The sequence below is a fragment of the Vombatus ursinus genome, unplaced genomic scaffold, assembly GCF_900497805.2.
Source record: "Vombatus ursinus unplaced genomic scaffold, bare-nosed wombat genome assembly UNPS02014941.1, whole genome shotgun sequence".
Lineage (NCBI taxonomy): Eukaryota > Metazoa > Chordata > Mammalia > Diprotodontia > Vombatidae > Vombatus > Vombatus ursinus.
Genome location: NW_020954719.1, coordinates 6,030,250 through 6,047,539, shown reverse-complemented (window position 1 = coordinate 6,047,539; position 17,290 = coordinate 6,030,250). Strand labels below are relative to the sequence as shown.

General features: G+C 37.6%; 1 protein-coding gene across 2 annotated transcripts in view; it reads left to right on the top strand.

Moving 5' to 3' along the window:
• Nucleotides 1–874: 874 nt before the first annotated feature.
• The window catches only part of CCNT1 (cyclin T1), a 42,232-nt gene continuing 25,816 nt past the window's right edge, over nt 875–17,290 (top strand). For both annotated transcript variants that reach the window (XM_027844352.1, XM_027844353.1), the window contains exons 1-2: nt 875–1,061; nt 4,249–4,330. In XM_027844352.1, the coding sequence (XP_027700153.1) occupies nt 910–1,061; nt 4,249–4,330 (234 nt within the window). In that variant the 5' untranslated portion in view covers nt 875–909. The remainder of the gene's footprint in view (nt 1,062–4,248; nt 4,331–17,290) is intronic.

Below are 17,290 nucleotides of genomic sequence, written 5' to 3'. Positions count from 1 at the left end.
TTACCCAAAATCCTGACATCACCCTCTCAGGATTTGTACAGTCATTACTAAAATTCACATTTTAAAACATAACCCCACTGGCTCTGCCACTCTTTCCTCCTCTCATGCGTGGGTGAGACGAGCCGGAGACCTGTCCCAGTCCCAAAAACTGGTTTCTAATCTTGGAACCACTGTGGACGACCTGAGTGACCGCGCGGTCACACTTCACGGAGAAGAGCTGGACCGTATGACTCCTAAAGCTCCTTTCCAGGTCTCAATTCTACGATCCAGGAGGTGATGACCTTGGCCCGGCCCTGCCCGCCCCGCCTCAGCATTGGACCCGCCGCCCTCTTCTAAAGCCCCTTCATGCACCTTAGTGAAAAAACACCCACGAAAGGGCGGGGCCCCCCAACGTGTCGTCCTCCCAGGTTCACAATTTCACGGGCTCGCAGTTAACTAAGCAGTGGAAAAACCACTAAAAATAATTAGCAATCATCAAGCTAATCCTGACGCTGACTTGGGCCCGCCCTTCCACATCCGTCTCAAGAAAATACCCCACCCTCCGCCCAGGCAAGGCACCAGCGCGCCTTAACCGTCGCTCCTCCCCCAATCCTTTTATGCGCGGAGATCGAGACTTGAGGCGGGATCTCCTAAGAACTGACCACTAAACGCCACCTTGCTCGGACCTGCGCCTTGGACCCAGCCAATCCGCGCGAGGTTGTCGCCTTGGTCCGAGGTCAAGGTGAGGCACTCTGCGGAAGTACCCGCCTCTCGCTCCGCCCCTGCTTCCTCGCGGGGGCCCTCCGGGCCACGGAATCGGATGTGCGTCACCGCGCGCTCCGACGCCTCCCAGCGGAGGTACGTCGCTGCGCAGTTGACGCCGGGACGTGCTTGCCGTTGCTGCCGCCGCCACCGCCTGGTTGAAGCACTATGGAGGGAGCTTCGGCCAAGCGCTGGTACTTCACCCGGGAACAGCTGGAAAAGAGTCCGTCCCGTCGCGCTGGCATCGACCCGGACAAAGAACTCTATTGCCGGCAGCAAGCAGCCAATCTGCTTCAGGACATGGGGCAGCGTCTCAACGTGTATCCTTACCGCCGCGCCGCGGCCTAGGCCTCGGGATCGCTCCGCTGAGCCTCTGGTTCTGGGTACGGTCGGGGACTGAGTAACAGGGAAACTGGGAGCGGGGCGTAGCATCTTGTTTTTTTCGGGGTTCAGGGACCGCTGGGTAGGCCCAGGATGCCAGCATGGAAAGGGTTAGGACACTGTTTCCGTGGGGGGTGGTGAAGCGGAGTCATTTCCCGCTCCACGGCCGCCGGCCATCTACTCTTTTTAGCGCAGTGTATGCAGTTCCCGGACCCAGTGTCTCTTCCCAGCTCTATGTTACCTTTTTCCTGACAATTTTTTTTAAACTTTGTACGGCCTTCATGCACTCGGTCTCGGAGAATTGGCCTGCTTCTACCTTATGGGGGCTGGGAGAAAGGGGTTTCCAAATCTTCAGCTGCCTTCTAGCTTTTGTTGAAGACGTGTCGAAGGGTGAGGCAGGGAGAGTGGAGACAGGACGGGTTGTGAAGTAGAATTGTTAAACATGAATTGTCTACAGTGGTTGACTGGAATTTATGCCCCAAGTGCTTTAGGTAGTGACCTGACTGTGAAAACACTAGTATGGCCTGAATTAACCTTCTCTCATTTTGTTATTGTACCTACTCCTTCCACTAGTAGAAATGATCAGAACTCCCGTATAACTGAATTGGTGATAATCCTCATTTGAACCAAAGGCCAGTTCTGTACTTATATTTAGAAAATGTTTGTTAGCTTTAAAATTTTATGTTTACTTTTATTAATGTTATACCTTGTATAAGGGCCCTGGGTGTGAATTAAAACAATATTACCTGTGCTAAATTCCTTTCAGTCTACTGGCCCATACTGATAGTCAGATTTGGACTGGATGGTCTAGGGAAGGGGTTCTTAACCTGGGATAGATTTCTAGGGGTCTGGATGGAAAAAAAAAATTAAATATTTTCCATTAACTTGATCCTGGAGTCAAGGAGACTTGATTTCAAATTCAGCCTCAGACACTTAGTAGCTAGGTGACCCCTGGGCAAGTCATTTAAACATTGCGTCAGTTTCTTCATCTGTAACATGAGAATAATTAGCACCTACCTCCCAGGGCTGTTGTGTTGACAAAATGAGATATTTATTTGTAAATTGCTTTGCAAACCTTAAAGCACTACTTATAATTATTATTAATCAAAATTTAACATTTCTTTTAATTTTTTAAAAGTATTCTGAAAAAAGTGTCCATTGGCTTTACCAGCCTGCCAAAGAAGTCCATAACACACACACACACACACACACACACACACACACACACACTTAAGAATATTTGATCTGGAGTTTGGGTGGTCCTATTGTGTAGATGTTTTGGTGACTAAATCTGCTAATTCTTCAACTGTTTTGATAGAAACAAGTGGTAATGGTGTGAAGTGGTTACTGTGTTAAGGGTCATTCATTCACCAAAATTTTTTTTGAATTCCCATTGAGCAAGTAAATATAGTGCCTACAAAAGCATTGTGACAAGTACTTGGGAAAGACAACAGGGATACAAAGAACGAAGAGCTTGCTCTCCAGGAGTTTGACATCTAGTAGGGGAATTTGTGCTGAGGTTGAGCTACATAACTGTAAGGTCTTTGTGCTCTAAGATGTAATTTTAGTGGAGAAGATAAATACATCAATAACTGCTGCTTGGCTGGATAGAGAAATTTTTTAGTATCTGGATTAACAGTTATTAACAATTAATCGTTGGGAGCATTCCTTTGTTTTGGATCAAGATATCCTTGTTGATGCAAAAAACAGTACGGTTATAAGCTCCTAAAAAGCTTACTGTTTAGGATATTAGACGGTTCAATATGAAAAGTTTTGTCCCATTGTAGGGGTAGTATGTCATAATGGTCAAATGAATGGGACACCCAAAGTAAAGGCTATAGAAAATTAGAGGAGGAAAAGATGTGACTTTGGTAGTACTGTGAATCTGTGTATTTTAGTACATATAAAAGACTGGATTTTACGTGTTTTTAAAGCATGGTGATAAATATTATTCATATTCAGCAATGAAGTTGCTAGTAGCAGTTATCTGTGTTTGTCGGAGAAAATTAACGCGAGATCAACGGTTCTTTCTGTGCATATGAGGTTCTTGATTGTTTGGCTGGAATCTACAGTTCTAGGAAAAAAAAGGCCAAGGTCTCTTACTGTATCCAGGGCCATCTCCAGTTGTCTTGATCTATTTCTTGCCACTGGATCCAGATGGCTCTGAGGGAGAAAGTGAGGTTGGTGACTTTGCATAGCCTTCCCTCACTTCAGTCTAATTCACTTGCAAGTCATGATATCAGCTTCCTGCTGTCTTGGTCCTTTTCAAGAATGAAGGACAAACAACAACAGTTCTAGAAATATATTATTGAATGTGATTTTCTATCATAGATTTAAAGTTACCTAGAAGAGCTATTGTCTTGTTTGCCTTTTTTCTCAAATGTTTTGGCATCCTAGAAGTCTGTAGATATTCCTCACCTGAAGTTGTGCTTTTGTTCATGTTTAGAGCAATTTTTCTTTGATGTTGAATTTTCCCCCATCATCATCGAGTTATAACTTATACGTGGCTTACCTATTGTTACAAAATCTAGACTAAGAATGGAAAACCTTATCTGCTACTTTACATATTCATCTTATTGAACAGATTTTTGAGTGCTTACTATGTACATAGAATTGTCCTAGGCTTTTTGAATGGTGGAAAAAAGTATAATGTGTTTCAGACCTCATACTTGCAATGTAGTATAATTACAATTAACTGGAATAGAAAATTAAAAGAAATGCTTTTAGCTTTCCAGTAGACATAGGAAAATCTCCTTGACCTGAGTCATAGGGTCATAGATTTATAGCTTAGAGGAACCTTAGAGATCACTGAGTTCAAACCTTTCATTTTAGAAAAGAGAAAATAGGGGCCAGAGAGGTAACTCTTAAAATGACATGAGAAGAGTCAGGAGTACTTTAATATCCCAGCATTCCTTAAATATATCTCATTTGATGCTGTTTTTGTGGGTCTTTAGAGCAATTTCATATGTACCCAGGACCTGTGATTGCATTGATAGATTATATTTTCATACAGAAGGAATTATTTTTATACTTTATATGGTCTTTGAGAAAAGCAGAAGATTGTTAACGTTTGTGGAAACTTTGATCTGTGCTTATCTGCATTTTGACTTAACTTAAATCTCTCAGCTCCCAACTGACCATCAACACTGCCATTGTGTACATGCACCGATTCTACATGGTCCAGTCTTTTACACAGTTCCATCGGAATGTAAGTATGGTTTTACAAAGGATAGAGGAATACTTTATAGATGGAGGGTGGAATGGGAGTGGGCATTTATTAAGCACTTACTGTGTGCCAGGCATTTACTAAGTGCTTTACAAATAACTTATTTGATGGAGAAGTGTAAACAATGCAGTGTAAATAATTGGTTGTCTGTACCTAATCTTTTTTTATTTAACCTAATCTTAATTTATTTAATGATTTGGAAGAGGAGTACATAATGATATTTCCAATTCTGTTTCAATTCAACAGGCATTAAGCTTTTACTAGGGCACATTAAAACTTGAAAGAGATAAATTTAAGATGTGCTGCTTTGCACAATGGTTAGTAAATATGGGGAACTTTTAGAGATTAATAGAGATAGTAGACACTAAAAGTGTAGAGAGAGATAAGGACATGGGGACTGATCCTGTGATTTCATTCATACGAAGAACTCCTATGAGGAAACTCCTGCATTGGTCTGACAGGTCAGCACCTTCTCTGCAACTTAAAATATTCTTAGAGAGTTGGCTAGAGCATTGAGAGATTAAGTGACTTCCTCAAGGTCACACAGCTATTGTGTATCAGAGGCAGGACTTGAATTAAGTCTTCTTGACTATAAGGCTGGCTCTGTCCACTACAGAAACTGCTGCTTAAGAATGTGAATAGATTTGAAATGAGTTCAAGTAAATTCAAGGAAGTCTTAATAGGTTATAGAAGACTAGGATGTTTAGAACATAGCACTAACCTTTTTAGTTAATGTCAGAGAAGACAGTGATTAGTTTCTAGTTAATGAAGAAGCTTGAATCCTGCCTTACACTTCATAGCTCTTTAACCCTGGGCAAATCACTTAACCTCTCTCTAAGCCTCAGTTTTCCTATCTGCAAAATGGGGATAATAATAGCCCTTTCCCTAGGCTTCTTAATGTGAATCAAATGAGGTGTTTTTTCACAGTTATATACACACCACCCAATATAAGTATTATTCATATTATTGTAATAACTTAGTACCACTGTCAGTCAGAATACTGGGCTAGGCAAAGTGTTCTTGAAGCTGAACTAATATTTGTACAGTTCTTGTGTTCTTAAATTTTGAGATAACCTGGAGAAAAGGCTATGGGTATGGCAAAATCAGGTTTGGGAATCATTGTATGGATAACTCTGGATTATTTTCCTGGTTTTGAACATTTGAGGTTTCCACTTTGAAAAGGACTTTAGCAGATGTTATATTAGCATCTAATATGGGTTTTCACCTTGATTTAATCAGAATGAAAGTATTAAAATTGGAAAAGCTAAAGCTTTTTAAAGAGGCAACAGCTGCTTTGGTCTTTCACAGTGTTCTTTAAGTCCTATCTCATCTTGGTGTGCAGGCTCTCTTGTATGATTTGAAGCCTGCAATGAAATCTGAAATCATTATGTTCACTATACATACAAAAATATGATTTGACAGTATATATATTGTGGCTAAACTTCAACAAATATACAACTTTATAACATTATTCTTTTGGTTTAATAAGTTGGATTTGTGATATTATAATGGTTTTAACTGAATTAAAATTATAGACAACGCAGAGGACAATAGAAAGTTGCATGCTTTTTCTTTTTGGGGGGGAATCACTATCAATCTTCCTTCTAAAACATCTCCCTCTCCACCAAAAAAAGAAAAAAAAGCCCTTCCTTTTAAACATAGTCCAGCAAAACATATGAACACACATCTATACCTCTAGTAGTTCATTCTGTTGATGAATGATTCATCACTGGTCTTCTGAAGCCTGTATTGTTCATTGAATTGATGGAAGATCTTAGTCTTTCAAAAATGTGGCACAGAAGAAGGGGCATTAGACCTGGAGTAAGAAAGACCTCAGTTCAAATTCAGCCTTACATTCTTACTAGCTGGTGGATGCGGGGCACTTAACTTTTGCTTCAGTTTCCTCAGTTATAAAGTAGAGAAAAATAATGTCTGCCTTCCAGGGTTGTTAAATATAAACATATGTAAATATATATATATATATATATATATAAGTATAAATAAAATTAAATCATATTTGTCTAGTACCTTACAAACATTAGAGTGTCAACATTAGTGATAGCTGTTATTATTCCCTTATTAATATTGTGGTCATTGTATAAATTGTTTTCCTGGTTCTGCTCACTTCACATTGTTTATGCAATTTTCCCAGGTTTCTCTGAATCTATCCCTTTCTTTACTTCCATTTCTTTTGTACTGTCATAATTTTTTTTAGCCACTGCTTAATTCATGGACACCATCTTCATTTCTAATTCTTTGCCAGAGTAAAAAGTTTTGCCATAAATGTATTTGTATATGTGAGTCTTTGTCTTCTTTCTTGGAACTCTTCATGGTATAAAACTAATAGTGGTATTGCTGGGTGAAGGGGATAGGAACAGATTAATAGCTTTTCCAGAAACCAGCCTTAAACATTTCCCCCTGCCACATAGTCCTGGGAATACTCATTGTTTAAGGAAAAGAACCTTTTTCTCATACTTTATGTTGAAAAATACTGAATCATTTGCCCCAGGGTATTTCAAGGTAAAGTGGAGGCAATGTGGCACAGTATGGAGAGTTCTGGGAATCAGAGTACTTGGACATTTTGCTCACTTACCCTCTTTGTGAATTGGTTTGGGCAAGTCACACCCTGAGTCTAAGTTTTCTCCTCTATCAAATGACGGTTTTCGACTAAATGAGGGGTCCTTTTGAGTTCTATATAGGGTGCTATGGTTAACTGCTTTATTTTGGAAAAACTTAAACTTTTGGGACTTTCTCCTTTAAGTAAGTAAATGTTTCTGGAATTTGTTACAGAAATTTTTCCTAGCTAAGCCGTTACAAGTACTGAATAGGCGTCTGTGAAATTCTTTTTTCTTAGGTAAACCTTGAATTTCCTCTTCTTCAGAGTGAAGAATATAGCAGATTTTCCATAATTTTCAGAAAACAAACGAAAACAAAACCTTTCCTTTGCCCTGCTATGCTCCATAGCTACTGTCTTATTTTCCTCTTGCTATTCATTACCAGATTTTTAGGAATGGTCTGTACCTGCTGCCTCCATCGCTCCCAGTCCTTTCTTAAGCCTTTTCATTTTGTCCTTCACCTCCTTCCCCTCATTTTGCTGAAACTGCCCTTGCAGATGAATAAAGCTATCATTTTGGGGGGCAACTAGGTGTCACAGTGGATAGAGCACCTGCCCTGGAGTCAGGAGGACCTGAGTTCAAATCCGACCTCAGACACTTGACACTTACTAGCTGTGAGACCCTGGGCAAGTCACTTAATCCCATTACCTAGGGCCGCACCCCCCCCACGCCCCCCGCAAGATATCATTTTTGCTTAACCTTTGTGGCATGTGACCATCTTCATTAAATTTCTTTCTTCCTTTGGTAATGTTGTTTTTGTTTTCCAAGTGAGCTTTCCCCGAGACCTTTTTTTTTTTTCTCATTACACTCTCCCTTTCAGAGAATTTGTCTTTTAAAGGTTTCAGTTACCACTACTATTCAGATAATTCCAGTTCTTAGCCAAGTCCCTTCTCTGTAATATCAATTCACTATCTTCAGACACCTATGAGACATTTCCATCTGTGTGGAAATTTCTACCTTGCTATTGTTTTAAAATCAAACCTATTCCCTCAAACCCCGACTACCTGAGGAGGGAAAAGGGTAAAAATTTGACTTGCAAATCGTCTTCCTCTCCGTTCCCTACTTCAAGCCTCTACTTAAAAAAAAAAATGCATGGACAGAGGATTCTGGGAAGATGGTGGAATAAGGGAGGAAATCACCTGGCTCGCCCAAATTCATCTACAAACCATTTAAAATAAAGCCTCAAAGTTAAATAATTAAGTCTGTGTGAAGCAGTTATTCCCCAAAGAAAGACCTGACTCCTGGGATGATGGTTTGGCTTAATTAAAGTGCAGACACCGCAGAATCAACACAACAAAACCTGGGGGCAGCTGTGTCTCAGCCTCAGCTTCAGGAACTTTTGCCTCACTAATAGTATGGGGGGGTCAAATGGGAGTTGGATAGTGGTGCTACAGAGCCCAGGACTCTAGGTGTGCTGACTAAACATTGTCCCAGGCTATGGCTGTGGATGAGGAGGAAGGGAACACACACCAGTGAGGGGGGCGGGGGGTCATGCTGCCTGTGGACACTTGCAGAGTCCCTGATTTTGGTTTCAGGGCAGAGGGGTGAACTGAAACTTGAAGCCCCAGGAGGGACCACCGGGAGTAAAAGCTTTTGAGGTGACAACTTTGCTGGGGGCCCTGGTTGTGACTCTGAGAGAGAGGTACCAGAGGTCAAGTCCTCAGATAAAACACAGAAAACAGCACAGAAAAGCCTGAAGCCTGAAACATTATCCCAGACACTTAAGGATTAGAGCCCAACTCTAACATAAAGATAACAGCCAATAAATAAGCCTCGTAAATAATGAGTAAGCAAAAGAGAAAGAACCAAAGCATAGAGAGCTTCTATGGTGATAATAAAGCTCTGGTTTCAAACTTAGAATAAGATAATGAAGTTAAAACAACTACTTCTGCTTGAAAGAAAAGTGTCAGATAGTTATAAGCCCAAAAAGAGTTTTTGGAAGAGTTTAAAAAGGACTTTAAAAATCAAATAAAAGGGGTTGAAGAAAAATTAAAAAAAAATAATGCAAGAAAATAAAATATTATGAAAAGAAAGTCAACCAATTGGAAAAAAAGATCTAACTCCTTAAAAATTAGAATTGGGCAAGGGAAAACTAATGCTGTCACAAGATGCCAAGAAATAGTTAAAAAAAAAATCAAAAGAATGAAAAAATAGAATGTGAAACATCTCATTAAAAAAACAACTGACCTGGAGAACAAATCAAGGAGAGACAAAATGAGAATTGTTGGACTACCTGAAAGTTATCGTTAAAAAAAAAGTCTAGACATCATACTTAAAGAAATTAAGAAAATTGCCCTGAAGTTTTAGAATGAGAAATTTTAAAAATCCACAGTTTACCACCCGAAAGAGATCCCAAGATGAATACTCAAAGGAACATCATAGCTTAAGTTTCTGAAGCTCCCAGGTCAAGGAGAAAATACTACAAGCAACTGGGGGGGAAGATAATTTTAATACTGTGGAATTCCAGTCAGGATAACAATAAGATTTAGTAGTTTCTATGTAACTCAGTGTTAATATTTTAGGTAGTTTGAAAGAGCGTGTATAGATAGCTTGGGGGTTGAGTTGAGTATGATGGGAAGATCCTTAAAAAAAATTGTGTAGGGAGGTAAAATGGAGCTATTATCTCATACAAATGGGGTATGAATGGAAGAACTGTTACAGTGGAGGCAGGAGAGTGTGGAGGGTTGGTGGTGCTTGCTAAAACATTCTCTTCAGAACTGGGGTAAAGAGAATAACGTAAATCTAGAAGGGTACAAGTTTTCTTAACTTGCAAAGAAGTAGGGGGGAAGGGGATATAATAGGGAGAGACTCAGAAGCGTGTGCAGATCAAGAAGGATGGGATTCTTAGAATGGGTTTGGATTAAGGAGGCAGTGGTGAGAAGTAAATTAGATATTTGAGGAAGGCTAGGGTAAAAAGAGGGAGAGAAGGATAAACTGAGGGAAACTAGGATGGAGGGAAATACACAACTAGTACTTATAACTTTGAATATGAATGAGATGTACATACCCATAAAACAGAAGTGGCTAGCAGAATGGATTAAAAATGAAAACCAACGTCTTGTTGACAAGAAACATTTAAAAATGAGAGATACATAGATACATATTTTTACATAGAGTAAAAATAGAGGACTGGAATAGAATTTATGCTTTAGCTGATGCAAAAAAAGCAGGGGTAGCAATCATGATCCTCAGACAAAGTTAATGCTAAAATAGATTTAATTAGAAGAATTTTAACAGGAAAACTACATTATAATAAAAGATACCATAGATAATGAAATAATATCAGTATTAAACCTATATGCCCAAATGGTATAGCATCCAGCTTTTTAAAGGAAAAGCTGGAAGGATTACAAATGTAAATAGATAGAATTGTACTGGTATGGGACTTTAGCCTTTCTCACTCAGTAGTACATAAATCTAACCAAAAAATAAGTCAAGGAGATGAATAGAATTTTAGACAAGCTATATATGATAGATATCTAGAGAACTGAATGGGAATCGAAAGGAATATGCCTTTTCCTTATTAGTACATAGTACCTTTACAAAAATTTGCCATATATTAGGGCATAAAAACCTTATAGGTAAATGAAGAAAAGCAAAAATATTAAATACATTCTTTTCAGATCAAAGTGCAATAAAAATTATCTTTAATAAAGGACTGGAAACATTAAAAATTAATTGGAGACTAAACAAGTTAATCTTACAGAATGAGTAGGTTAAAGAATAATTCATAGAAACAATCATTTTATTAAAGAGAATGACAGTAATGAGACAACATGCCAAAATGTGTAAGATGTAGCAAAAGCAGTAATCAGGAAAATTTATATCTCTAAATGCTCATATCAGTAGAGAAAGAACAGCCCAATGAATTGGATACGCAATTGAAAAAACCTATAAAAAGAACAAATTAAAAATCTCCGATTAAACACCAAATTAGAAATCCTAAAAATTAAAGCTATTACTTTTAAATTGAGTATAAGAAAACCTTTGAAGTAATGAATACAATTAAGTTGGTTTTATGAAAAAATGAAAGGTAAATCATTAGTGATTTAAAAAGAAAAACAAATTACTAGTGTAAAAAATGAAAAGGGTGAATATGCCACTAAAGAAGATGAAATCAAAGCAATTAAGAGTTATTTTGCCCAATTATATGCCAACAAATTTAACAATTTAAGTGAAATGAAAGAATACTTTTTTATTTGTTTTGTTATTTTGGAGTTATTTTAATAGTATTTTATTTTTTCTAATTGCATGTAAAAATAATTTGCAACATTCATTTTTATAAGATCTTGAATTCCAAATTTTTCTCCTTCCTTTCCCCTGCCCTCCCTAAGATAGCAAGCAATCTGATATAGGTTATACACGTGCAGTCCTGTTCAACATATTTCCATATTAGTCTTGTTGTAAAAGAATCAGAACAAAAGGGAAAAATCACAAGAAAGGAAAAACAGAAAAGTGAAAATGATATGCTTTGATCTGCATTCAGACTCCGTAGTTCTTTCTCTGGATGTGGTTAGCATTTTCCATCATGAGTCTTTTGGAATTGTCTTGGATCATTGTGTTGCTGAAAAGAGCTAAGTGAATCATAATTGATCTTCACACAATGTTGCTTTTACTGTGTGCAGTGTTCTGGTACTGCTCACCTCATTCAGCATTAGTTCATGTAAATCTTTCCAGGTTTTTTGAAATTCGCTTGCTCATCATTTCTTATAGCACAATAGTGTTCCATTACATTCATATACCACAACTTGTTCAGCCATTCCCCAATTGATGGGGAGTATTAGCCAATCTGATAGGTGTGAAGTGGTACTTGAGAGTTGTTTGAATTTGCATTTCTCTAATCAATAGTAATTTATTGCATTTTTTTCACTTGACTATAGATAGCTTTAAGCTTTCAGCTTCAACTGAAAACTACCTGTTCATTTCCTTTGACCATTTATCAATTGAGGAATGGCTTGTATTCTTTTAAATTTGGCTCAGTTCTCTACACATCTGAGAAATGAGCCCTTTATCGGAAACGTTGGCTATAAAAATTGTTTCCCAGCTTTCTGCTTTCCTTCTAATCTTGGTTGCATTGTTTTGTTTGTACAAAACCTTTTAAATTTAATATAATCAAAATTATCCATTTTGCATTTCATAATGCTCTCAATCTCTTGTTTGGTCACAGATTCTTCTCTTCTCCATAAATCTGACAGCTAAACTATTCCTTGCTCTCCTAATTTGCTTATGTTTTCATCCTTTATATCTAAATCATGTGCCCATTCTTCAGGTTTAGATTATTTAATTTCCAATTAATTTTTAATCTATTCTTCTATGTCCCTTTATTATACATAATTTTTATTGTATCATGATCTGAAAAGGATGCATTTAATATTTCTGCCTTTCATTATGACATTTTTATGCCCTAATGGTCAGTTTTTGTGTAGGTGCCATGTGTTGCTGAGGAAAAGGTATATTCCTTTCTATCCCTATTCATTTTTCTCCAGAGATTTATCATATCTAACTTTTCTAAAATTCTATTCACCTCCTTAACTTCTTTCTTGTTTATTTTGTGGTTAGATTTATCTAGTTCTGAGAGGGGAGGTTGATTTCTGAACCCTCTAGTATAGTTTTGCTGTCTATTTCTTTTTTGTAATTTACTTAACTTCTCCAAGAATTTGGATTCTATACCACTTGGGGCATATATTTTTAATATTAATATTATTTCATTGTCTTAGGTACCTTTTAGCAAGATGTCGTTTACTGCCTTATCTCTTTTAGATCTATTTTTGCTTTTGCTTTGTGAGATCAGGATTGCTACTCTTTACTTTTTTTACTTCAGCTGAAGCATAATATATTTTGCTCTAGCCTTTTACCTTTACTCTGTGTGTATCTCTGCTTCAAATGTGTTTCTTGTAAACTACATATTGTAGGATTCTGGCTTTTAATCCACTTTGCTATCCACTTCCGTTTTATGGGAGAGTTCACCTCATTCACATTCACAGTTATGATTACTAACTTTATTTCCCTCCATCCTATTTTTCCCTGTTTATGCATTTCTCTTTCCTTTTACTCTGTCCTTCCTTACCAGTCTTTTGCTTCTGACCATTACCTCCCTCAGTTTATCAATTCTATCAGTGTCCCCTTCTTTTTCTTTCCCTTTTTATTTCCATATAGGGTAAGATAGATTTCTATGCCCAACTGAGTGTGTATGTTATTCCCTCTTTAAGCCAAGTCTGATGAGGGTAAAGTTCAAACAGTGCTTCTTTCCTTCTTCCCTCTACTGTAATAGGTCTTTTGCAGCCTCTTCATGTGATATAATTTACCCTGTCTCCCCCTTTCCTCTTTTCCCAATACAGTCCTTTTTTCACCCCTCAATTTTTTTTATAGTCAACTTATACCCACACCCTCTATGTATGTATACTGCTTCTAACTGCTCTAATAGAGATACAGTTCTCAAGAGTTACAAGTATCATCTTTCTGTGTAGGGATGTAAACAGTTTAACTTTAGTGAGTAACTTTTGTTTTGCATTTTCTTTCCTGTTTACTTTTTTTATGCTTCTCTTGAGTCTTATATTTGAAGATTGAATTTTCTGTTCAGCTCTGGTCTTTTCATCAGGAAAGTTTGAAAATCCCATATTTCATTAAATATTCATCTTCTGAAATATTATGCTGAATTTTGCTGGGTAGTTGATTCTTGGTTGTACTCTTTTGCCTTCCAGAATACCATACAGGTTTTATTTTTTTTTTAAATAATATTTTTTCCAATTACATGTAAAGGCAGTTTTAAACTTTTTTTTTTGGCAAGGCAGTTGGGGTTAAGTGACTTGCCTGTATCAAGTGCCAGAGGCCAGATTTGAACTCAAGTCCTCCTAACTCCAGGGCCTGTGCAATATCCATTGTTCCACCTCCTGCCCCAACATTCATTTTCTATAAGATTTTGAGTTTTCAAATTTTTTTTCCTCCCTGCTTCCTATCCCTCCCAAGACAGCAAGCAATTAGATATAGGTTATGCAAGTGCAATTATATAAATATATTTCCACGTTAGTCATGTTGTGAAACAAGAAACAGAACAAAAGGGAAGAGGCACAAAAAACAATGAAAAAAAGAGCCCTGACTGTAGAAAGCTACTATGGTGACGGGAAAAATCAAAACACAAACTTAGAAGAGGACAATAATGTTAAAATACCTACATACAAAGCCTCATAAGGGAATGTGAATCGTTCTCAAGTCCAAAAACCCTTCTTGGAAGAACTCAAAAAGGATTTTAAAAATCAAATAAGAGAGAAGAATGAAAATAGTATGCTTTGATCTGCATTCGGACTCAATAATTATTTCTCTGAAAGGTGACAGTATTTTCCATCGTGAGTCTTTTGGAATTGTCTTGGATCATTGTGTTGCTGAGAAGAGCAAAGTCAGTCATAGTAGATCTTCACATAATATTGCTCTTACTATTATATACAATGTTTTCCTGACTCTGTACCCTTCATTCAGCATCAGTTCATGTAAGTCTTTCCAGGTTTTGGAATATGATACTCCCAAGTCCTCCAGTCCTTTAATGTAGAAGCTGCTTGCCAGAAATTCTCTCCTTGACCTGGTAATTCTGGAATTTGGCTACAATATTCCTTGGAATTTTTAATATGGGATCTCTTTTAGGAGGTGATCAGTAGATTCTTTCCATGACTATTTTACCCTCTAGTTCTAGGATATCAGGGCAGTTTTTCTTGATAATTTCTTGAAAGATGCTGTCCAGGCTCTTTTTCTTTTTCCTTAATAGTGTTGGGTTTTTTTTTTTCCAATTACATGTAAAGATAGTTTTCAAAGGTCATTTTTGTAAAAATTTTGAGTACCAAGTTTTTCTCCCTCCCCAAGACAGCAAGCAATCTGATATAGGTTATACATGTACAGTCATGTTAAACATTTCCACGCTAATCACGTTGTGAAAGAATCAGAATAAAAGAGAAAAACCAGAAGAAAGGGGGAAAAAAGTGAAAATAGTATGCTTTGTTCTGCATTCAGACTCTGTAGTTCTATTTCTGGATGTGGTTAGCATTTTCCATCATGAGTCTTTTGGAATTGTGTTGGATCATTGTATTGATGAAAAGAGCTAAGTCAGTCATAGTTGATCATCACACAATATTGCTGTTGCTGTGTACAGTGTTCTAGTTCTGCTCACTCCACTCAGCATCAGTTCATGTAAGTCTCCAGGTTTTTCTGAAATCCACCTGTCATTTCTTACAGCACAATAGTATTCCATTACATTCATAAACCATCACTTGTTCAGCCATTCCCCATCCCTTCTGATTTTCAGTTCTTTGCTACCACAAAAAGAACCGCTATAAATATTTTTGTACATGTGGGCCTATTTCTCTTTTATATGATCTTTTTGGGATACAGAGCTAGAAATGGTATTGCTGGATCAAAGGGTATACATAGTTTATAGTTTTATAGGGCATAGTTCCAAATTGCTCTCCAGAATGGTTGGATCAGTTCACAACTCTACCACCAATGCATTAGTGTTCCAGATTTCACATATCTCCAACATTTATCATTTTCCTTTTCTGTCATGTTATCAGGCTCTTTTTTTTTTTTTTTTTTTTTTTTTTTTTGCCTAGGCAATGGGATTAAGTGACTTGCTCAGGGTCACACAGCTAATAAGTGTTGTGTGTCTGAGGCTGGATTTGAACTCAGGTCCTCCTGAATCCAGGGCCAGTGCTCTATCTACCGCACCACCTAGCTGCCCCTCAGGCTCTTTTTTTATCATAGCTTTCAGGTAGTCCAATAATTCTTAAATTATCTTTCCTGCATCTATTTTCCAGTTCAGTTGTTTTTACAATGAAGTATTTTACATTTTCTTCTATTTTTTCTTATTCTTTTGATCTTGTTAGACTGATTCTTGATGTCTCATAGTCATTAGTTTCTATTTGCCCAATTTTGATGTTTAAGGATTTTCTGTAGTTAGCTTTTGTACCTCCTTTTGCATTTGGCCAGTTCTATTTTTTAAGGAATTGTTTTCTTCAGGCAATTTTTGTCCTTGCTCTTCCAGGCTGTTGACTCTGTCTTGCGTAACTCATGTTTCTTTTCTCAATTTTTCTTCTCTCTTGAGTTCTTCCAAGAAGGGTTTTTGGACTTGAGAACGATTCACATTCCCTTATGAGGCTTTGTATGTAGGTATTTTAACATTGTTGTCCTCTTCTAAGTTTGTGTTTTGATTTTTCCCGTCACCATAGTAGCTTTCTATAGTCAGGGCTCTTTTTTTATTTTTTACTCATTTTAAAAGTCTATTTCATAACTTTTAAAGTTGAACTCTGCTCCTAGGGCATCAGGGCCACTGTCCCAAGCTTCTTACAGTGGGTGCCAGGGATCTGGCTTTCTGCACCAGGGCCTCAGATGCTGTCAGCATGCCCCCTGTGTTGGGGTGGCCCAGCCTAATTGCACCTGTTGTGCCATGTTTCTGGAGCTGGCAGTTTGCCTTCTGTGTAGGGGCTAGAGGCCTCACAGCTGGCATGCTGTGCCACTGTCCTGCTGAGGCAGGACTGAGGTGCTGTAGCTATGATCCTCCCACTGGCTTGCCCAGACACCATCTGTGCTGGGCTGCACTTCCCTTCTACCCAAGTGAGACAGACCTTTTTTGAAGTCCTTCTAAGTTATCTTAAGCTGGAAAATTGTTTCATTCTGTCTTTTTGTGGGTTCTGTCACTCTGGAATCCATTTAGAGGCTTGATTTAACATTGTTTCCAAGGGAAACTGGGGAGAGCTCAGGCAATTTCCTTGTTTCTCTCTATTATCTTGGCCCTGCCCCTCAAAATGGAAGAATACTTTAAAAAATATAAACTGCCAAGATTAACAGAAGAAGAAACAGCATATCTAAATAACCCTATATTAGTAAAACAAATTGAATATACTATAAATGAGCTTCCTAAGAAAAAAGCATCAGGACCAGATGGATTTACAAGGGAATTCTACCAAACATTTAAAGATCAACTAATTCCAATATTAAATAGATTATTTGAAAGAATAGACAAAGGAATTCTCTCAAACTCCTTTTATGAAACAAATATGGTGCTGATACCTAACCAGGAAGAGCAAAAAAGAGAAAAAGAAAATTATAGACCGTTATCTTACACTGTTTACCATGATATGGTCAAAATGGATACATGACCTAGGTGTAAAGGGAAATATAATAAAATTAGAGGAACATGGAACACATTACCTATGTTATTTATGGCTAGAAGAAGAATTTATCAATAAACAAGAGATAACATTGTGAGAAGCAAAATGGATAATTTTGATTATATTAAATTAAAAAGTTCTATGCAAATAAATCCAGTGTAGCCAAGATTTGAAGT